Source organism: Uloborus diversus, chromosome 1 (assembly GCF_026930045.1).
Source record: "Uloborus diversus isolate 005 chromosome 1, Udiv.v.3.1, whole genome shotgun sequence".
Classification (NCBI taxonomy): Eukaryota; Metazoa; Arthropoda; class Arachnida; order Araneae; family Uloboridae; genus Uloborus; species Uloborus diversus.
This window is the reverse complement of record NC_072731.1, coordinates 102,675,665-102,699,745: the sequence shown is the minus strand read 5'-3', so window position 1 is coordinate 102,699,745 and position 24,081 is coordinate 102,675,665. Positions and strand designations below refer to the sequence as shown.

Genomic DNA, 24,081 nt, shown 5'->3' with positions numbered 1-24,081 from the left:
CCAGGGTTGCAGGTACTATCTTTTGCCCCAAGGCAGAGGAGAGGTTCACCTATTATTTATAATGGTTATCTCCAAATTTTCAATCTTGTCACTTACATCCTTTTGCTTCTCACTGCCTCATATGTATATGAGTTGAGTGCGTGCATGTCTATGTTGTTGTAAATCTAGATATTTAGTAAGAGGTTAGAGTAAATAAAAATCAATTTCTTTCTGTTTTGGAAATTTTCTGGATCTACCGTTGTGTAATTAATTATACATAAAATAGGACTAAAATTTTTAATATCTCACAATGTTTTTATTCATTTCATTTCTCAAAGCTCATTTTTGAGGTTTTATGAAAATACGTCTCTCTTTTGTTTAGTTATAATGTTATTATTTTATTTTAGGGTAAAGCAAAAGGTAAAGGAAGTAAAAATAATACATCTGAAACATCTCAAAGTGCTCCTTTGACATACCCAGAAATCACTGAAAAGCTGAAATGTTTAGATGTGTTCGCTGGTTGCGGTGGTTTGTCAGAAGGTTTTCATCAATCTGGTGCTGCTGAAACACATTGGGCTATTGAAAAAGATGAAGCTGCTGCTCAAGCTTTCCGTCTTAATAATCCACATGCTTTGGTGTTTAATGAAGACTGTAACCACCTGTTGCGTCTTGTTATGAATGTTAGTTTGTTTTAAATACAAAGTTCATTTTGAAATTCTTGTTACTGATAAAATTGGCTGTTAGAAATGAATATTCTTTTTTCTTTGTAGGGTACTAAAAATCACAAAGGGCAAGATTTACCTCAGAAAGGAGATGTACAGTTGCTTTGTGGTGGACCACCATGCCAAGGTTTCAGTGGCATGAACAGATTTAATTCTCGACAGTATTCATTGTTTAAAAATTCTCTAATTGTGTCGTATCTCAGTTATTGTGATTATTATCGTCCACGATTTTTTTTGCTGGAAAATGTTCGGAACTTCGTTTCTTTCAAGAGAAGCATGGTTCTGAAATTGACTCTTTGTGCATTAATTCGCATGGGCTACCAATGTACATTTGCAGTTTTACAGGCAGGTAATTATGGGGTACCACAAACAAGAAGAAGGGCTATCATCTTGGCAGCTGCACCTGGTGAAAAACTACCATCCTTCCCAGAGCCTAGTCATGTGTTTTCAATGCGTGCTTGTCAACGCTCTGTTGTTGTTGATGACAAGAAGGTGAGATTGCTTTTTGAGTTTGTAACTTAAATCATAAATAAATACAAATACAAATACAAATACAAAAGTGACGACCAGCAACAGGCTCTGGGCCCAGCTAGACTGGTCCTAGTCAATTTACAATCCCCAGTGAAGATCAATGGCCCTCTTAAAACTGTCTACTCCTTTGCTCATTACCACCTCTTCCGGTAAGCTGTTCCAAGGTTCCACTACCCTGCTAAAATAATAATTTTTCCTAATATCCATGTTAGCCTGAGATTTATATAGCTTAAAACAATGACCCCTTGTCCTGTTTTCAGTGCTAAACTTTAGCCCCGTAACATCTTTCGTTTTAATAAATTTAAACAGCTGAATCATGTCCCCTCGGTCTCTTCTTTGCTCAAGACTGTACATTTTTAGCCTTCTAAGCCTGGAATCATAATCTAAGTGGGAAAGTCCACTTATTAGCCTTGTAGCCCGCCTTTGAACACTTTCCAATACATTAATGTCTTTCTTAAGATAAGGAGACCAAAACTGAACAGCATACTCCAAATGGGGTCTTACCAAACTTCTATTATGCATAATTTTTGAAGTAATTCCACTGCAAGAGTTATGGTAGATTTTGCACTTAGCAATTAAAAGTGAACAATTGTTTTATTTATTTATTTTTTTCTATACTTTGTTTTTATTGTTTTCATTGAATTGCAAATGTTATCAGTAATATTACTAACGGTTCACTCAATCATTACCCAAAATTCATTAATTTCTACTAAACAAAATAATCAAAAACTATTTCTTAAATTTTAAGCTACAAATCCTATTTTGGCATGTTTAGGATGTTGAAAAATAGGAATAGCTTTAAAAAGAAATTTTGGTATATAAACTTAGGCTGCTATCAACTTTTTTTGATGGATTTTTGACATTTATGACAATTTAGGAGTTAATGCTCCTTATATTTCATTGGTGCCTGTTTTTTTAAAACCTTGAACTTGATGTTAGCAATATGTTCTCATGGGTGCAAAGCTATGTTTTCAGACAGATATTCATCTTCCACAAACTAGGGAAATTAACTAAACTGATAATTTTGATGTTTTTCACCTTTGGAGTTCTTTGGGAATTTTTGAAAATGACCGGAATTCTGACTCCGTTTTTTTTTAATCCCCCCCCCCCTCTACACCCTCATGTGATGAGGAAAAAACCCTAATATATTAAGATTGAAATATTAATTCCTTTTATGAAATTTTTGCGTCGTGTTTTATTGCAAAATTAAGATACAGGCAGCCTTAGAAATTCAGTTTGAACTTACACTTTTGACTTATCTTTCACTTTTGCACTTATGAATTTCAAAACACTAGTAGAGGGTGAAAAATGGTCAGTAAAAAGTTAGAATAACAGTTTTAGAGTGTAAGTTAAGGGTTTAAGGAAGGAGAGGAGGGTTGGTCTATGTCCTGAAACAGGTTGTGGGGGAATGAAATTGGTGACATAGCTAGGAAAGCACTCGCAGAGCAATTTATGACAATTTCAATAGAAAAAGGCATTGCTGTGTTCCTATTTTTGGACAAAAAAGCTTAATTTGGGGGGTAAAACACAAAAAGACACGTGACTGAATTTACATTCTTTGATACTAGTGTTTATGACCCATCCATATTTTACGAAAACAATTTTGAACTCAAATAAAATGGAAAAATAAAACTTGATCGTGAGTGATATAAAAATATTATTAATATTAAATGAAACCAGGTTTGAATACAACTTAAAATAGTTTTATTAGTAGAAAATAGTAATGTATTTGAGGCATTAAATTCATAAACTTCTAAGAAAATCTTTTCCCGATTTGAAAGAGAAAATTACCTTTTCATTTGCTTTCAAAAATTATGTACCCAAAAATTGTTGAGGAGATAGAGAATCATTATTAATATCTGCAATTATTTGCAGTAAAAAACAAATTTGTAAATGAATAATTATTGAATTTAATAACATTTTAGCAATTATCATTGTTAAAAATAATTATATATTTGCATTAGCCAAAAATATATATAACAACCATAAAGGGAAAACTACTGAAGAGACTGATTACCACATGGTACTTCATTTATGTGTCTGTTTTGAAAAAAAATAAATATCTTATGAATCATTTTTAAAGCAATTACTGTTATTACAAGCAGATATTTTCCAAGTACTGTTACTCGTGTATTATGGAAAGATTTCTGAACGATAATAATTCAAAATGTAAACAGTGTACATAAATGACTGCAATAAAAAATAAAATAATATAGTAAAATGTTCTTTTCACATAGAATATTAAAACAACTATAAAGGAATAAGTACGGAATTGCGGAACCTGGACTGGCACAGAACATTTCATTAGTAATCCCACACCCAAATATTGTCCTGTGAAACATTTTTGAGAACAACGACTTTTACTTTAAACTGATATTTATAAGAACTGTTGGTTTTGACTTTTCAAATGAATATCAATGATGACAATTCAAAACATATGCATCCACAAAAAGCCTATGTTGCAGCTGCTCTTAGTTTTCGTCATTAGTTATTTTATTTTTGCTTCTTCTTTGCAAAAAGGGTATGTAGGAATCATAGTACAGATTTAAAAAATATAGAGCAATTTTACGCATTTACGATTTTTGTGTTTTAAATTCATTATTAACCGCACACCCCCCCCCCCCCCCCCCACCTTCCACCCAACAGAAAAGGGAAAACAATATAGGAAGGGACACTAAGAATTAATTTCAAAGCACTCATAGTTTTTTAAAAATAATGAAGTACGAAAATTTTTCCTGTTTCTTAGAAATGTCATGCCTAGGGCAAGGGCACGGGGAGCCCGTGCTATAAATAGCAAGAGCAAAAAACTTTAAATGGAAGAGGTGACCAAATTAAGCTATGAAAACACGCGAGTCAGTGCTTCCAGGATGACATCAGAGACAGTCTTTTTTTCTCCGTTTTAGCCAAGACGCAGCAAAACTGGAAGATCAAAGAGAGGGACTCCCCTGGTCTAAGTTAGAGTGGGCATATTTTTAAGCAACTCCCACTTCTTTGGTTCAAAATGACTCCGACTTTGCTGCCTTGGTTCAAATTGTGAATTAAATATTGATTTGTTATGATTCAGTACAGTTATATCATGTTATATTGCTCATTTTTATATGCTGTGCTTTTTTTTTCGACCTCCCGGAAAATGAACTCATAAAGGGGAACTAAATGAACTACACAGGGTTCGTACGGGTCATGGAAATCCTGGAAAGTCATGGAAAAAAAATAAGCTAATTTCAGACCTGGAAAAGTCATGGAAAATTGAAATTTTTATTGAAAGTCATGGAAAGTTATTTCAAGTCATTGAAAAATGTCCTGGACAAAGAGAAAGTAACAGTAACTAAAAGAGCACTAGAAATCTTGAGTGATTTAACAGTACAGCACATAAAAGCTATTAAAAGTGGAAAATTGAACGATCCCAAAATCAAATCTGAATTTTGAAATTCTATTGCATCCACTTCTATCGCAGCCGCTTGCCTTTTTTTTCGATGTGATTTTACTGCTTTGACATAACTTATTTTAAATTAACTGTTATTTTCAACACTTCTTATGTTTCATATTGTGTGTAGCGAATTTGCACGTTCTTGGTTTTGCCACGCCCACTCAAAAAAAAAGCAATTCAATTACATCCGAGTTCGATTCTATCATTCATAAGAACTATATCATTAAACTTAACAGAGTTTATCTTAATTTGTTGATGGTTTTAGAAAATGATCTTCACTCATCAGGCGATAGAATACAGAAACAGAGGAATTCTAATACTCTAAAACAGTAGTGCCCAACATATACATACAGCCCGCAAAACTAATCCATGCGACTCACTGCTACGCTCAATGTCAAAATTCAAAAAATGGAATTTCTGAACCTATTAATTTACATGCATTTGAAAATGTGCAAATAAGTAAACAAAACAAGTATACTTTTGAGTCAGAAGATTGATTCATTACTGAATGGTTTTTATTTCAAAAAAGATCTGGTGAAAGATCTGGTTTAGAAACATAAAGAACTAAACTATGTGGCTTTACTTTAAAGAATCAAAATACTGTCAAGTTACGTGGATGATTAAATGCTCTGTTGACACTGAAAGGCAACTTTTGAAGCAAATTTATTGAAACTTATTGATGACTCATTCAACCGTTGTCCCATTCAATATCATTCTGCCTGTTTATAAAAAAAAAGTTAGATATTTAAGCATCATCATATTCCTTTCACTGCATTTTTACTTTACTTAAATTTATATGATGAAGACAAATAAGAATAGTTTAGGTTTTTAAGTGTACACTTATATTTTTTCCATTATGAGTAAGTGCTTCAATGAGGCTGTTGCCTTCATGTAGATGTTTTGCTAAAATTAGCAAGTTTGAGATTAAATAGTGCTATTCTTTTCGTGTAACAAGGTCATGAAAATTCTCATTGAAGTCATGAAAAAGTCTTGGAAAAGTCATGGAATTTTTTCATCCAATTAGAGTATGAACCCTGACTACAGTTGACTGGGTTTAACTGCGCTCTATTTAAAGACGACTTTTCACGATCCCGGATGCTGCACTGTAGTTTTAAAAGCATTCTATTTAAGGACGTATTCTACTTAAGGATGATTTTTTGCGATCCCTTGAAAGTCATTAAATAGAGAGCCAACTGTAGTTTGATTGTTTTAAAAAAAAGTTTAGTTTTAAATTTAAGATTACTAAAGTAAACTTTTTGACCAGAAAAATTTTTTCTTCTAAAGAAAAAAGATATATCTTAATATATAAAAATCAATGTCCTGAGATAACATATATATATCAACGCACAGCCAAAACCACTGAAGCTTCAGACTTGAAAATTTGCAGGCATGTCCGCATGATTACGAAAGTAACCACTAAGAAAGGATTTTTCGAAGTCTCGATTAGTTCGGGAGAAATTAATTAAAACCCATTAATTTCTGCGAAATTAAAACCTGTCATTGAAATTCAAATTCCTTATTTTCGAAGGCTTTCCTCCATTCAAATCATTATTCAATACTTCATCTCAACTTTTGGTCGATATCGAACTATAAATTTGATATTGTTTTTGTTTCTCACGTGATTCTTCAAGGCTTTTCTCAAGTCAAATCATAATGTTTCTGTCTATTGCTTTTGTTTTTTCAAAACTAGAAACGAAATTTTTAAGAACATCATCACAGCCGGACTATCCTTTTGAATTTTAGAAGACTGCAGTTTCCTGTTAAAGTTTGCTTTGCAATAACCATTAATAAGTCACAAGGACAGACATTAAAAGTTGCAGGGATCCATTTAAGAGAAGACTTTTTTTCACACGGCCAATGTTATGTAGCTTGCTCCAAAGTCAGTTCATCAAGCAGTTTAATAATTTTAGCACCAGAAAAAAAAAACTAAAAATGTTGTATACAAAGAAGTTTTTGCTTAAACATAGGTATATCAATAAAATGTGGATGGCCTGTGTTTGCAAAGATAATCAATACTTTAAAAGGATCGTTAATAACAGTTATTTATCACAAGGGCATATATGTAAGGAGTCCAGGGGCCCCGGGATCCTCCCCAAATTAGAAAAAGTTATAGGTAATAAGTAATTATTATAGGGGATTTTCAAAACTAGGTGCACCAAGCACTGTTATCCCTGCTAATTCCATTACCCGAGCAATGCCGGGTACGGGAATGCTAGTGTATATATATATATATATATATATATATATATATATATATATATATATATTTTTTAATTCATACATTGATAACTGTAGACACATAACTTTTACTTAATTAATGTTTTTTTTTGCTTTCATAAAAGATTTTCTGATTTTATATCTCTCTGCCTTTCTTTTTCACCTGCCTTTAACAAATGTTAACATATTTTAATTTTGAATTTTAGTACACTCCAGATTTCAAGTTTAAGGTAGCGGCTCCATATCGTACAATCACTGTGAAGGATGCTTTAAGTGATTTACCAGAAATAAAGAATGGTCACAAAGTTGTAGAAATGTCTCATACAGAAGATGCAAAAACACACTACCAGAAAAAGGTATGTTATAAAATCTTGCTTGCAAAAGTTTTTGCTTAAATTCATGTTTATTGTATTAAAGTTTGCCATTTTCACATTTACTAAGTTACTTGTTTCAGAATGTACTTGCTTTGTTTTGAATAAAAATCAGTTTTTGAAGCAAAGCTCCAAAAACTTCTTAAATGATTGAATGCATTTAGGAGGCCCTTATTTATATTAAAAAATCCTTATTGTTCTAGTTAATTTTTCCAAAAAAAAAAAAAAACTTTTTTCTTCTTATAACACACTAAAACAATTGAAAGATCTTTCTCCAGAAAAATATTATTTGTTAGAGAGAAGCATATTACAAAAAAAAAAAAAATCTAGTTTTGCAGCAACATAGCTGAGTTCTGCCCATGAGGTTTCTTGCAGAACGCTTTAAAGTTCTGAGATGCAAGATTTTTTAAGCATAATTTCAGTTGTAATTCCATAATTCAGTTGGGAAAACAGCTCAAAATATTGCAATAAAAGCAGGAAAGGCATTGCCTTTCTGCATAAATTGTATATTACCTATAAAAATGGACAATAAAATCATTATGAAAGGTGTGATTTCCATTATATTTTCAGAATAAGGGATGTAAAAATATGTAAGTTTTAAATTGAACCTTGTACCCAGTCCAGTTTTTAACAGTTATATTAAGAAATGATAGCAGCATAAACCTTCGTTCTTGAACTGAAGAGCTTTCTTGTGAGGACTGTAATAGAGTGTAAAATTTTTTCCAGAAATGAATTTGCTGTGTCTTGAATATTAATATGTATATGTCTGGTTATGGTGTCTAAGGAACACTATATAATAGGACATTCTATTAACTTGTTTAAAAATTGGAAATATGCTTTTGAATGACCCTATACTTGCCTTGAAAACTAGAAACATCCTTTTTTTGTTATAACTTTTTTATATTGAGCTATGTAAATTATTAACATCATTGATTACACTTGCTTGAAATGCTTAAAAAAAATTCTGTTCATAGATTCGAGGGAATTCAAGCCAAACATTGCGAGATCATGTATGCAAAGAAATGAATCCTTTAGTTGAAGCCCGTATGCAACACATACCAAAGGAACCAGGCTCAGATTGGAGAGACTTACCAAACATAATTGTTACTCTAAGTGACGGTACTAAAACTAAAAAATTGTGAGTATTAAATTTTTTCAATCTAGAAATGTATTTGGACCATTTCACAGTATTTCAGACAAATGTAGAGTCTATGACATGACAGTTTTTTTTTGCTCTAACTACTTAGTTTACTGTTGGATTTGCAAATTATTTTAATTTGAGTTAATGTGTTGGTAGTGCAAACTCAAATTAAAATAATTTACAAATCAAACAGAAAATTAAAAAGTCATGTTACAGACTTTACATAATTGTTTAAAATGCTGTGAAATAACCCATTTATGCTATCTCGATTTTATAAATATTTTTATAAAATGTAATCAACCATAATTTTAAAATCGACGTAATGTTTACTCTGGTATGGGGACAGGGTTTCTATTGGTACTGAAAATACCAAATTTATACTGGAATTTTTTTTTTTTTTTTTTTTTTTTTTTTTTTTTTTTTGCATGAGACATCTCAGTGATGTGTATTGAAAAGCAAAATAGAGTTGTCTACAATTATATTTTTATTGTGAGAGCCTAATAAGAGGATAACTATGAACTAATAATGTGTCCCAAAGGTAAACTATCAAAACTACACATTTTTGCATTTTTCGGTACTATTTTGATTCAAGCTGAACCTTAAAGCTAAATTTTTTGCCCCAAACAAAATAACTTACGCAAAAATTTCGTAGTTTAGGCTGGCAAAAATAAGATGTTAAAAATTATCTGAATCGAAAGTGTGACTAGTTCATGTGTGCAACTGTGACATAGATTTTATTCATAATTTTAGAATACTTTGACTGGAAATTTTTTCTACCAGTACACAACTAACCGAAAATGGTTAATGAAAGAAAATCACTTCTGAAAAGTAAAATGTTTTTTGAAAAAGAATGAGAACCCGGGATTCTACACAAAATAATTTTTTCTGCTGAAAAAGAAAAATACAAAAAAAAAAAGACAGTAGCTTGCCACAAAGAACAAGAATTCATTAGTGCAAATTATAAATTGGAATTTCTTTGTTCTCAAACATTCCAAGTAAAGTCAAATTCTATGTACCTTTCATTACATAACAAAATCAGTTATATTTCTTGTTTTCAGACAATCTTTTTTTTTTTTTTTTTTTGTGTGTGTCACCAGAAATTTTTTACATAGGTCGAAGGAGACAATTCGTTCTTTTTTTTTTTTTTTCCAAAAATCAGAGGATGAATGGGTAACTCTAGCCCTTGAATATTCAAGTCAGAACCCAATTTGTCACAAAAAGAATTTGTTTCTGTTATTTTTTTTTTATTTTTTTTTTTTTCATTTCATAAGTAATGATTTCATTTTTCAAGGAAGGTGGTCTCCTGCAGCTAGTCAAAAGAACATTCTTAGGAACACCTGTCTAAATTTTTAGACCAGTACACAAATTTCGGCTGGAAATTGAAAAAAAACAAGAATTTTGAGAACTCTTTTTATGAGCCGAAATAATTTGTTTCTTCAGAATATTGTAATTCCTATGCACACAAATGCATTTTTTTTCCCCACAAAAAACCCTACAAACATCCCGTACGGAACAAAACTCTTGTTCAGAGAACAGCTGTCCTAAACAGAACTTTTACCTGTGCATCTTGCACAGCATTGACACTTCAGGAAAATAAATTAATTTTCAGAAATACCTTTTTTTAAAAACACAAAAGAAATATAAAAACTTGATACCCCTTCAGGGGAAGACGGATTTTATGATCGTGGAACCACTTCTCCTTTTTTTTTTTCCATTTTCGAGCCTCTTCCAAACCGGCACTCCTCCTTCCTTTCCCTTGTATGAAAGAAAAGCGTGAATAGATCTGCTGGTGATCGGTCTCTCCTCTTCATATGTCGCGTAAAAAGGAAGAGACATAGGGAATATGCTAATACAGCAGATTCTCTATCACAGCAACTGCTGTATTATTTTTCTTTTAATGTTGTATGAAGGAAACATTATGTGGAAACAAGAAAAACATTCAATGAAATAGAAATTAATAGTTAAGGGATGTTTTAAGGTAGGTCTTTAAGTAAATCTATGCAAATAGGATCTCTTAAATAAGGGCTGCATTGCATTTCAGCTACATAGTTATGTACAGAGCCAAAAATTAAGTTTGTAGCACAGTATTAATATAATAGTTGAACTAAAAGTGAATGTAATACGTGTAGTATTGAAAAAGCAAGAAGTATAAATTCTATTGATAAATTGCACACTTAAAGGACATGTTTTACTTTGTTTTCCATTTTGCCATGAAACAACAACCAGAACTTTTTTTTGACACCCAATACTAAGTTTTTTACATGCCATATTGGAATTTTGGATCCCCAGATCAGTAGCTACCAATTTTCTAGAGAATACCAGAAAGTTTTTTTTTTTTGTTTTTAATGCCTTGTAACAATCTAAACATGATTTGCTTTCATTCGTATGGATTATATAGATGTAAACTTATTGTTTTTTCCCATCTTTAGGGAATACAAGTACCATGACATTAAAAACGGAAAAGCCAAGAATGGTAATCTTCGTGGAGTGTGTGCATGTGCAGAGAAAAAGCCTTGTGATTCTGCAGATCGCCAGTTCAATACCTTAATCCCTTGGTGCTTACCTCATACAGGAAACAGGCATAATGATTGGGCAGGCCTTTATGGTCGCCTTGAATGGCATGGATTTTTTAGCACTACCATAACCAATCCTGAGCCTATGGGAAAACAAGTTAGTATTGCAAATGTTTTTGCTCCCTTTCATTAGGTATTGAATATCTTTTTTTTTGCATAGAAGTTTTTTTTTAATATTTTTTTTTCTTGGTTCTTTTATGAAATGAATTTCAATACTAAAAATCTTTAGAAGTTCTTGAATTTAGAGCTGCAAGGGTATTAGTATTCTGGGACTACCCCTAATTACAGAAGTTTTCTCTCTCATTCTTGAAAATAGAACTTCTGGTTTTCCTAAACAACTAAGACGAGTGAAAAATGTTTATCTTCCTATTTGTTGTCTTTCCTGTTAAATACCTTTGCTATTTGCAAGTAGCAGAAGTACCCCTCCAAAAAAAAATCCGTAAAAATAGCCTTCCGAGTATACAGGATGTTCCGTTTTAACCAGCAAGAGATTTATTTTCGCAACCGTTAGTCCTAGATGTTTGCTTCCGATTTCAAAAATGTTCAAAATCAGATGCAGGGTTAAGTTATTGAAAGTTTGAAGTGAGAAAATAAAATGAGTCTAAAAATACAAAATTTAACTTTTTATACGGGGCCCCGGTCCCCTAACTTATATTTACGGAAATAATCTCTATAGAAAAATAAATCCAACACGAAAAGTTTGAAATTAGTACAACCGATATTCACTGAGATATGAAATGCAGCGTTTTGTGACTTACACCACTTTTCATTCGCCATCAATAACACTTTTTGGGGGAAAATACAGTGGTTAACAAACAAGTATTTAAAACTACATGTGTGCATAGAATGTGATTTTTCAAATTATTCGAGGTTTTGCAGTGTGTTTTTGCGTATCATGCCATAACATTTGAATTTATTTTTTAATAGCAATGAAAAATATAAATACCTTGTTTTCCTTACTTTGACGACCTTTCATTCTTCTGAAAAAGCGATAAGTTTCAATCTCATCTTCTGTATGGTTTCTTAAAACTTTAAACTGGAATATCTCCTTGAGTTTTGGGTGCACAAATGTCATGTTTTTTTGTATTAGTAATAGCTTTCAATGGAAATTATTTCTCTAAATATTAGTTAAGGGACCTAGAGCCCGTATAAAAGTTAAATTTCGTTTTTTTTTTTTTTTTTTTGACTCATTTTTATTTTTGCTTCAAACCATAACTCTGCATCTGATTTTGAACATTTTTGCAATTGGAAGTATGCATCTATTACTAACGGTTGTGAAAATAAAGGTCTTGCAGGTTAAAATGGAACACCCTGTATATATAGTGCAATCTGTGTCATGACCCATCTCCCAATCGAGGGAACCCCTAAAAATAAAACACAGAACATTAGTCCCCTTTCCGGGTGTTTTATGTTGAGCCACTATCACCCTTGGAACTGAAAAAGCTCACACTTTTGTAACCCAGAGTATTTTTTAATACTTTTAATTCTTTGATGAGTATTAAAGAATCCTCATGACTAATTGTAAAATATATTCCTGTAATAGAAAAACAAAATCATAGCTTTTTTTTATTTTTTATTTAATTGCCTCTAAAGAAATTTCAACTTCCATCATTGAAAATTTGAAATTGTATAGATTCTTTAGCTCTTTAACTATCTGGAAGATAATTTTTTGTATAAATAGAATATGTGATAATATTAGTGATGCCATGGTGTCTGTGCAGAATCTTCTGCTACATTATGCTGTTACAAGTTGATTATTTTCAAGATGTTTACTCTATTTATTTGTGTTTTAGCCAATGTATTTTAATTTTCGAAGTCAGTCATTTATTTAAGTAATTATTTTGAAAAAAATACTATTTTGAATTTTCATAAGTATGTTCAAAATTTGGTGTATCGTCATTTCTTCATTATTCATACTTCCTAATGTCTGAAGACTAAAAATCTCAAAAAAGCAATTTATCCTTGCACCTTGCATCAAAAAATTGCATTATTTCTAATAGTTACTGTAAAATTTATTAGCATATGCAATTATCACTCAAGAATTTGACACTTTATTTCAGGGTCGGGTCTTGCATCCAGAGCAGAATAGAGTTGTCAGCGTTAGAGAATGTGCTCGTTCTCAAGGATTTCCAGATTATTACAAATTTTTTGGTAGCATTCTCGATAAGTATAGAGAGGTAGGTAATATGCATTCTACTATTTGTAAATCAATCTGTATTTATGTACAGCTTTAAATACATGATTTGATTTTACAGGATGTTTTTCTGTATTATAATTGTAGAATTATCATTGACTTCAAAGTTTTGAAGAGCAGCATTTTTTTACTATTTTAATGTATTTTTATATTTATGAGAAAATCATGTGCTACTGCGTGTTATGTTTCATTGTAGCTTTTTTCTGTCAAAGATTTAATATAAAATAGTTTAGTTTTAATAACTAAAAGGGAAAATAAACCTTTTTAACTTGTTAATTTTTTTGATTTAATATATAATGAGTCAAATAGTGTAAAAGCACTTATGTTTGCAAGGCTTTAAGTTTCGCAAGCCAGTCGTAATCACTAAATATTAGGCCTTGCAAAATATTTCAACTTCGTATATCTATTCAACTTTTGTTTATGTTCATATAAAACTTGCAAAATTTTCTGCTTGCAAAATCAGGGATATCTTTGTTTGTGAAATATATGGCACATCAAAATAAATACTTCCATTGGATATATACAGTCCAGTTATGGGTAGATCAAGATAACAAGAATATTTTTATGAAAAAGAATTATTTTAAAATAAGATATTATTCATAAGTTCATTTTTTTAAAAAAAATAGGGTCTTATTAAAAGATTACAAATTCTGAAAATGAACCCACGACAAAATTCTGAAATCCAAATCTGGTGTTATGCTTTGTAAAATAATATTTTGTTTAATTTGCTTCAAGTTATTTTAGTATATGACCCCTAATTCGGCAACCGTGGGGCCAGAACATTGCAGATATAAAAATTTGCCATTTTTTAACCGACTTCAAAAAGGAGGCGGTTATCAGTTCATACCAGGATTGGCAAAAACCCGGGTTTTTTTTAAAAAAGCCCATGGACCCAGGGTTTTTTTAAATAAAACCCAAAAAAAAAACCAACTAAAGCTGGGTTTTTTAAAAGAAATGTGGGTTTTTTTGTCTTTTTTTAGGGAAAATGTAGGGTATTTGTAGCATATTGTAGCGTAAGTATATGAACAAAGCACAAGAATTGTCTTGGGGTAAAAAAAGGTGGAAAACTAGTTAAAATTCAGCGTTTTCTGAAGAAGAGTATGAAAGACGACGAAACCCAAGAATGGTGAAGTTTCAGATTTTTTAGTTTCCATGATTACCAACAATTAAGGCAAAATTACTTCTTGAGTGATAAAATCTATTGTTCGTTTTTAATTACTACTATTTTTTTTGCATTTTACTTTATTGTATTTCATTTTTTTATGCAAAACTACTGTAGAACCTCAAGTAGTTTAAATCCCTATTTACTGAATTCCAGCTTAATCAAGACATTTCTTTGAATTTTATGTTGCCTGTTTTTCTATTTCTGTGTACAGATTAAGAAATATTAAACTTTTTTGTAAGATAATGAAAATACTGTACATCCTATTCTGTTTTCTGTCCGACCATTTGTAAAACCTGTTAATTTCTAAAAAAAATATAACTTGTTAATTCGAAATTTGTGACGTGTCGGGTTGCAGAAAATAATTCACATGAAAGCCTTTTAGCTAGAGTAGTTTCCTCTGTACAATCTACAAATATTGAGAAAACCAGACATGACAGGACTTAGTCAAGATAATTTGAGTTATTTATTGACCAGTTAAAGATAAAAGTTAAATATATATTTTTTTAATCTTTGAAGTATTTTTAATGTCGTTACAAGTTAAGAAATACTATTAAAGTTCAAAATTCATTTTTTATGTCCATTGTCTATGGTGAAGAACAAATAAAGTAGAAGTTTAAATTGTAAAAGTATTTAAATTAATTACTTTTTTAAAAAATTTTTCAAAAAATTTAAAAAAACCCAAAAGTGGGCTAAATAATGGGTTTTTTCAAAAAAAAAAACCATTGGGTCCAACCCAATCGGGTCCAATCCGGCCAACCCTGGTTCATACCGTATGTATGGTTTTTTTTTTTTTTTTTTTTTTTTTTTTTTTTTTTTTTTTGTCCACTTACAGCGTCTCACCTAGTGAACCGATTTTGATGATTCTTTTTTTAATGGATAGGGGATGGCTCAACTTAGGTCCCATTACTTTGTTTGACCATATTTGTCCTTTAGAAAAAAAAGTTATGGGCAAAAAACCATAAATTTCATGCAATTTCCCTATTAAATGATTAGATTTTGTTAAAATATCATTCTAGTATGACTCAGTATACGAACTACTCAACTCATGTGACTTTGGTTGTTTACCTTTTTCTCTCCCTGTAGTTCTACTTCACTTTTGTGTGTTACTATGTCGTAATAAATGTTGTGTGTTCGCTAACGGCGCATATTATTGTTTCCACTGTGAATATATCACTTTGCTAATAGGTTATGGGCCCAGGAAACGTCCAATGCGCCATGATATTTGTTATTTTAAGTTTATAACAACCGATTAATATCGAACAACAGCAAAGTTAAGATTTTTGTTTTCGAAACTATCGAACACGTTCTTCATCAGAAACCGGATTTTTTCTTGATGCCGTTAAAAACTATTCGCCGTCAAATCTAAGAAAAAGGTACGTAACTGAACTTTTCATTTTCAAAATATAACGTTTTCATCGATCTGTACTATCAAAAAGGTGACTGTTCTAAAAAGAAACTCTTTTTACCGCCATCCATATATGCTCTCCGATCTCATAGAACAAATGTATATAAGTCGATTTTTACGCATTAGAGGATGTATTTTGAACATTTTGCGATAAATTTCATGACACAATGACGGAAGCAGCCACAATCACCGAATTACAAGAAGAATCGAAGAGAATCCAAATTCAGTTACACACGAAAAAAACAACCATCAGCACATCCAGTGGGGGTTTGCCAGATTCTAAACAATTTGATGGCAATAATTATTCGGAATGGAAATTCCTCATGAAAAATTTCTTAATTGATGCAGGTTTGTGGCAGTGCATTGATTCATCAGATGAAACCGATTCCGAAACTGATCAAAGAGCTTTGGCAAAAATCAATTTATCCATTAAACCTTGTGCATCAGCAGAAACAAAGAAAGCGACTACCGCTAAAGAAGCTTGGGAATCTTTACGTAAAACTTATGAAGACAAAGATATTGTTCGCCGCATCGGACTTTATTCTTCACTGTTTAGAACAAAGTATAATGATTTTAATTCCATGTCCCCCTACATCGATCATATTACATCGATCGCCGAGCAGCTAGACAGCATAGGAAAACCCTTAGATGATGAAACTGTCAGAGGAATTATCCTAGGGGGATTACCTGAAAAATTTCGCCCTCTGATACTAGGAATACAGGGTTCCAATCAAAGTACTTCTGTAGACTTCGTTAAAAATTTACTCTTACAAGATAACGTTAGAGACATTTGTTCTGGATCATCAAAATCAAATGACAGTGCATTTCATGGAAAATTAAATCAAAACGGATTTCCACCAAAACAAAATGAAAATCGCAAACCAAAATGCTACAATTGCAATGGAATAAGCCATTTTAGCTCTCAATGTAGGAAGCCTAGACGTGCACGAAAGTCCAAAAATGAAACTGCAGATAAGCCAACTAACTTTTTCACAGGCACTTTTTCGACCCCACCTGAACCTAGTGATTGGTATCTTGATTCAGGTTGCAATGCTCATATGACACCAAGGGAAGACTGGATAACAGATCTTTCTCCTGAAAGCGAAAGAAGGATAGATGTCGCAAATGGGGATACAGTTTCAACAAAAGGAACCGGAACTGTTAATATTCCACGTACCACGAGCTTAACTGCAACTCTAGAGAACGTTATTTATGCGCCAGGCCTTACCACAAATCTCCTGTCAAAATCACAGATTACCCGAAAAGGTAAAACCATAGTTTTTGATGACAAAGGTTGTAGAATCTCTACCAAGAAGATTCATATTCCTGAAAATACTATTCTGGCTACAGCTACTAAGGATAATGGACTTTATAAACTTGATGTGCAACCAGTAACTGCCACAGTCGCTATACTTAATTCTCACGATATCTGGCATCGCCGTTTAGCTCACCTCAATCGTCGAGATATGAAGATTCTTGCATCCATATCAAGAGGAATGGATCCGCAACCAGATCCCAACACAACATGCATTTCATGCCTCAAGGGAAAACAGCACAGAAATCCATTTCCCAAATCTACTCATCGAGCTCAGCAAATACTTCTTTTCTTGAAGAGTCTAGAACTTGTGCATTCTGACCTATGCGGACCCATGCAAAATCTATCGGTTGGAGGAGCCAAATATTTCTTAACATTCATTGATGATCACTCACGGAAATCATTTGTTTCCTTTTTAAAAACCAAGGATGAAGTTATGAAAACTTTCCGGGAATTCAAAGCATTGGTTGAGAATCAGACCGATAAACATATAAAAAGCATCAGAACTGACAATGGAGGAGAATACGTTGACCATGAACTTAGAGATTTCCTTAAAGCATCAGGTATTCGTCATCAATTCACAGTTCCACAAACACCGGAACAAAATGGCGTTGCAGAGCGCTTGAATAGAACTCTCGTTGAAAAGGCACGTACTATGCTAATTGATGCTAACTTACCGATAAAACTTTGGGCCGAAGCCGTGTATACAGCGAACTATTTAAAAAATCGTTCTCCTACGAAAGCTTTCTAAGGTGCCTCCAGAAGAAGCATGGTGCGGAACAAAACCAGATCTATCGCATTTGAAAATCTTTGGATGCAAAGCTCTTGTGCGCATTCCTCAGGTACTTAGAAGAAAATGGGATGCTAAATCGGAAGAGAAAATTTTCGTAGGATATGCAGAGAACACAAAAGGTTACCGTGTCATAGATCCAGTTAGCTTAAAAGTTACCATCGTAAGAGATGTTGTATTTCTCGAAAATGAGTTCATCAATAAAGAGATACCAAAGACTGAAGAAACAGACAAATCCCAACAAGTAAGTCAAATAACATCGGAGGAATACATTAGCACCGAAATTTCATCCAGCAAAGACGAAGTAGAAGACACCGAACAAGAAGAAATCCTAGAAAATGATGTCATTGATGAAGATAATCCGCCAAAACGAATTCCCATACCCAATAAAAGAATATTTAATGATGAATTCATAGTATACCAAGCAAATGTTTGCAGAGAAGATCCTTATAATTACGAAGAAGCCTGCAGTAGACCAGACTCCCTCAAATGGAAAACTGCAATTAAAGAAGAAGTTGAGGCACACATCAAAAACAAGTCCTGGGAATACTGTGAATTACCACCCGGCAAAAATGCCATAAAAAGCAAGTGGACTTTCAAAACAAATCATCGATCTAATGGAGAAATTGAAAAATGCAAGGCAAGACTCGTTGCCAAAGGATTTTCCCAAAAACAAGGAATCGACTATGACGAAACATTCTCGCCGACTGTGAGACACAGTTCAATACGATTTATACTTTCTCTAGCAGCAAAGTTCAAATTAAACATATACCAGATGGATGTTGTGACCGCATTTCTTCACCCAGTTCTAGAAGAAGAGATCTACATGGAGCTTCCGGACAATCCAGAATATTTTACCCACCGGTACTGTAAACTGAAGAAGTCTATCTATGGCCTGAAACAAGCCAGCAGAGTTTGGTATCAGAAGCTAGACAAAGTTCTTTGTAAAATGGGACTGCAACGATCAAAAGCTGATCCATGTATTTTCTTTAGACCAGATCAAGAAAACATGCTCATAATTGCCGTATATGTTGATGACCTGTTGATACTTTCCAATAATTAGAAAGAAAAAGAACATGTTCAAAACGAACTTAAGAAAGAGTTCAATATGAAAGATCTTGGAGAAGCACACTACATTCTTGGATTGAGAATTAGTAAAGACCAAACGAATGGAACGATCACCCTGGATCAGTCAAACTACATCAAAAACATGCTCAAAAGATTTGGAATGGAAGACTGTAAGAAAGCAAGCACTCCCATTGCTCCAAACCAGATCATAACGAAAGAGATGTCGCCACCGACGGATGAAGAGAGGAAGTCAATGGAAAAGGTTCCCTACCGAGAAGCAATTGGTAGTCTGTTATATGCGTCTCAGGGGACACGACCTGACATTTGTAATGCAGTTGGTATCCTAAGCCGTTTTTCAAACGACCCAGGACAAGCTCATTGGTCCTGTGTGAAAAGAATATTTCGTTACCTCAAAGGTGCTATAAACAAAAAGCTACATTTCTTCGAAAGTTCTCCCTCCCCCGAGCTAGAGGGATTCTCCGATTCAGATTGGGCAGGCGATAAAGACGACCGTCGCTCCACATCTGGTTACATCTTTAGTCATGCAGGAGGAGCCATAGGTTGGTGCTCTAAAAAGCAACAAACAGTCGCCCTATCGACGACAGAAGCTGAATATATGGCCTTAAGTTCAGCTACTAAAGAACTGTTGTGGTTGGGGCAACTGCAACAGAAGCTGCTCAAGAAACAATGTCGCCCAGTACCATTATATTGTGACAACCGTGGATCAATAAATCTCAGTTCGAATCGAGTGTTATCCCCCCGAGTAAAGCATATAGACATTCGACATCACTTCTTGCGTGAGAAAATTGAGGAAGGACTGACTACAATAAACTTTATTGACTCTAAAAACAATGCAGCTGATATGTTGACTAAAAGTGTGTCTGCTGGCCAACTTCATTCATGTTCAATCAAAATGGGACTAGAATGAAGTGGGGATGTTAAAATATCATTCTAGTATGACTCAGTATACAAACTACTCAACTCATGTGACTTCGATTGTTTACCTTTTTCTCTCCCTGTAGTTCTACTTCACTTTTGTGTGTTGCTATGTCGTAATAAATGTTGTGTGTTCGTTAACGGCGCATATTATTGTTTCCACTGTGAATATATCACTTTGCTAATAGATTTAAAACCCATTGCTATGAAAGTTTGGTGCCATACGACAGTAACATTAATAGTAATTGTAATGATAATTTTGAATGAAGGCTTCTCTGAAGCAAGTATCAAGTTTCTTCCGAGGGATATTTCGATAATAATCGGGAATCTGGCGCTGTCGTCTCATTTTTGGCGTAAATAATTTTATTTTAGTAACCTTGCTGATTTATAGTAACAATATGTGAATTATCGAAATCTTCCCTTCTTCAGTGCTATTGCTCCATAGTGGGAGTAAACCTAACCTGGAAGCGAGGTGATGCAGTGATTAGGATCTGCTTATCCTTCACAATGCTACCATTAGGTTTGCCTGTAGTATTTTTTCCATTATCATCTATGCCAATAACAAATGATGGGGGCTAAGTAAGAATACAGAATTGCATCATGAGCAACTTAAATGCTGTGAAATGTAAATTAGTTAGGAAAAACGTAATACTTAAATGGTTATAATTAAATTAACTACACATTAATTCCAAAGAGGAACAAAGATAAGTTTTTAGTGCCAATCGCTTAAAGTTTAACGCGTGTTTATAGTTTTTTTTTAGTATGGAGCATTTTTATGAAAAAAATAAGGTGAAGTTTCGTGATGGTAACTTCTTACTATTTCTGAAATACCTACATTTACACTAAAAAGAATAAAATAAAAAGATTTTGAAAAAAAAAATAGAACCTACTTCAAATTTGCTTTAAAAAGTGAAAAATAATTTTATTCTTTAAACACCATCGATAATGTTTTAAACATAATTTTTGAAGTTGGCGCAAAAACGATAGATAAAATCATTCACAGCCATAACTCAGTTACGACTATAAATTGAACCAGGCCCAGTTTCTTCACTTTCACAAAAAGTATGCATTGATGACAACATATTTGAATAACGATATAAATGTTTCGTTCGTAACTTTGGATGCTTTTCTGAAAAAAATATGAACGAACCATGGTTACACTGGTTTTTACGTTTTGTTTTTGCGCCAACTTCAAAAATTATGTTTAAAAGCATTATCGATGGTGTTTAAAAAATAAAATTATTTTTCACTTTTTTAGAGCAAATTTGAAGTTGGTTCTTTTTTTTTTTTTTCAATTTTTTTTTTTTATTTACTACCTAATATTTTAACATGGCAAACATAAAATCTTAGCAGAAGAATCGCCCTACTCAGAAATAAGTGAAGCAAGTACAAAAATAGGGCTCATATTTAAAGGGTTGACATGTGCCCCAACAATTAAATTTTGAAACTTTTTCTTGAACAGTGGCTGAAAATTGCTAGAAATATAATACTGTACTATCTGTTAGTTCATTAAAAACATTATTGCACTAACATAAAACACATAATTCTGGGTTCTTCCATATATTCAGTTGGAAACTAAAGCCTGATTAAGAAACTACAATCATTTTATAAGGGAGGGAGTTTTAAGTTAGTATAAGAGTGGTAATTAATAAAAATCGCAATCGCAAAAACGAAACCCTCCACACACAAGTATGAGAATTTTTCATATTTCTTGTCATTTTTGAAACAGTTTGTTACTTTTCATTTTTTCACCTACCATAAGAAATTATTAATTAGGTCAATTAATAAAGAAAAACAAGATTATGTTTCTTGAATAACAGTTATTTTATCACAAAAAGCATAGATTTTTGTTTTAGTTAAATATAATAATAATAAGTCTTTACAATTTCCAAATTTTAGAATACCATGTTTAGAGTCCTACTATTAGTAACATTTTCTTAGAAATAAATTTCACTTAGTCCATTAAGTGTTTTCACAAAATTTCATTTAGTTACCTTACTGGCCCACAACCAACTTTACCTACCAACCTTACTGCCTATAGCATCTTTTTAATCAACATGCTTCCCCAAAGCCAATGATAAGATGAACCATTCCCTGGCAAAATTAAATGTATCTTGAAGACTTAAAATGGATAAGCCTATTTTTCTCCCTTTGTTTTCTTTAATAAGTGTATCCATGTAAAATTTCCACATTCTCTATTATTTTCAGAAGTAGCTAAAATAATGATTCCACCATGCCTGAAATATTATGCTCCTAATAAGACTCCCATGGTGGAGTAGAGTAGTCTTTGCTAACACTTTTTCCCCTTTAGGTTGGTAATGCAGTTCCTCCACCCCTGGCAGCTGCAATTGGGATGGAAATCAAGAAATGTCTTGAGTGGAAAGAAAAGAATTTATCAAATGGACGTTGAATGAAAAAGTTAAGAGGAAAATTTATCAAATGGACAGTGAATATTAAAGTTAAGACAGAAATCAGTCTCCTTAAAGAATTGAGCTTATCATTTAGACAAATGTAAAATTTTTACTGTTTTAAACTTTTTAACTTATACCTTTTTTTTAACAGTTTTTATTTGTATTTTCTTTAAAAAATGTATTTTACCCCATGATATTTTATGAATTTACATGTATAATAAACTATTTTCTATATTAAGAATGAATTGTTTCCTTTACACGTCTATAATATAACTTTGCTAGAGTAATTTTTTTCTTCTCATTCTGCACAAATAAGAACACTTTATAACATGATTTTTGTTGCATCTTATATTCACAGGGTGCATATGGGAAGTCATGGAAAATTATGAATTTCTACTATGATCAAAAAATGGTCTCGGAAAATCATGATTTTCAGCAAAAAATGCTTAAAAGTCGTGGAAACTGACATCTGGTCATGGATTTTAAGTTCAAGAACATGCATATTTACAGGGTGGTGACAGATCAGGGAAAAGTCAGGGTACTTTATCACTCAGAGGGAAATATCAGGGAATTTTGAAAAAAAATAACAAAAATTCAGGGAAAATTGATCAAATGAAGAAAAAAAAATTTTTTTCCTTGCAAAAACAACTAACGAAATCATTTGAAATTGAGAGTTGTGCACATAAGTAAATATATTTGTATTATTTTTTAATAGTTAGAATGCTGTATTCATTCATTAGAACCTAAGTTCTTGATTAGAGAATAGTGCAATATGACTGGTTGTTGAAAGATTTCAATTTGTTTTACATAAATATCTTTTCTGCCGTGTGCAGGTAAACGGCAGTAACTGCACACTTTTTTCAATGCGTTTTCGTAATTTATTGTACATCATCTTTATTGTACATACTCGATTATTTGGTTTCCGCTGAAAAAGAGGTGCAGAAAAAAAAGTCTAATTCCAACATTTTCCTATTGTTCGTACTGAATCCACCACACATTTCTTCAAATGTCTCAAAAACTAGCTACTGCAGATACTGCCGTTTACCTGCACACGGCAGTATTATTTACGTAAGTAAAATTACGTTACTTCTATAATATAACTATCACTTGTTAATTTTGCTACAACCATTATACTGCTTGAAAATTCAGTTCAAGATTATTTCCATTTAAATTTTTTAATTTTATCATGATTAGATATGTCTTTAAGAGTAGTTTTTTTTTCCTTCTTAAAATTCTTATGTAACTGGTGCCTGGAAGTATAGTATTTGTTTTAGATTTCCTGCAATATTTCTTTGTCAAGAATTTAATGTACTATTTTATCAAAAAAAAAAGGAGCATCTTTTCAAAAATTATTTTTTATTAACATTTTAAACACTGCATTTTATTTAATATGCAATGCTTTTCAAGTAGGGCAAAGAAAGGAAACCATTATCACAGGTAACGTAAATCAGGGAAATTTGGTGAACTTAATCAGGGAAAAGTCAGGGAACTTTTTTTTTTTTTCCAGTTTCTGTCGCCACCCTGATTTATCTAATTCAACAAATTAGGTGCAAATTTTACGCATCTTAGCCGTTTTTCACCTTTTTACCAGTCAGTCCCGATTTTTCACACATTTCAAAGTCCGATTGCATCCACTTCTATAATACTTCCTAGTTTTGCTTTAGGATGTTATTCTACCGTTTGGACGTTTATAATTTTATGTTTAGCATTATGTTTAACTCAATATATGTCTAATTGTGTAGTTAGGGACTTGTATATTTCTAATTTTGCCTCTCTCATTTGGCACGAAAATTTTAAGTCATTTGCATCCCGAGTTGATTCAAGAGAATCATTAAA

General features: G+C 32.4%; 1 protein-coding gene across 1 annotated transcript in view; it reads left to right on the top strand.

The window, feature by feature from the left end:
* LOC129234143 (DNA (cytosine-5)-methyltransferase PliMCI-like) overlaps nucleotides 1-22,449 on the top strand; it is an 88,696-nt gene extending 66,247 nt beyond the window's left edge. The window contains exons 18-24 of the mRNA XM_054868041.1: nucleotides 387-659; nucleotides 750-1,193; nucleotides 7,083-7,232; nucleotides 8,222-8,385; nucleotides 10,818-11,058; nucleotides 13,022-13,138; nucleotides 22,146-22,449. Coding sequence (XP_054724016.1) covers nucleotides 387-659; nucleotides 750-1,193; nucleotides 7,083-7,232; nucleotides 8,222-8,385; nucleotides 10,818-11,058; nucleotides 13,022-13,138; nucleotides 22,146-22,244 — 1,488 coding nt within the window. The 3' untranslated portion in view covers nucleotides 22,245-22,449. The remainder of the gene's footprint in view (nucleotides 1-386; nucleotides 660-749; nucleotides 1,194-7,082; nucleotides 7,233-8,221; nucleotides 8,386-10,817; nucleotides 11,059-13,021; nucleotides 13,139-22,145) is intronic.
* Nucleotides 22,450-24,081: the final 1,632 nt, after the last annotated feature.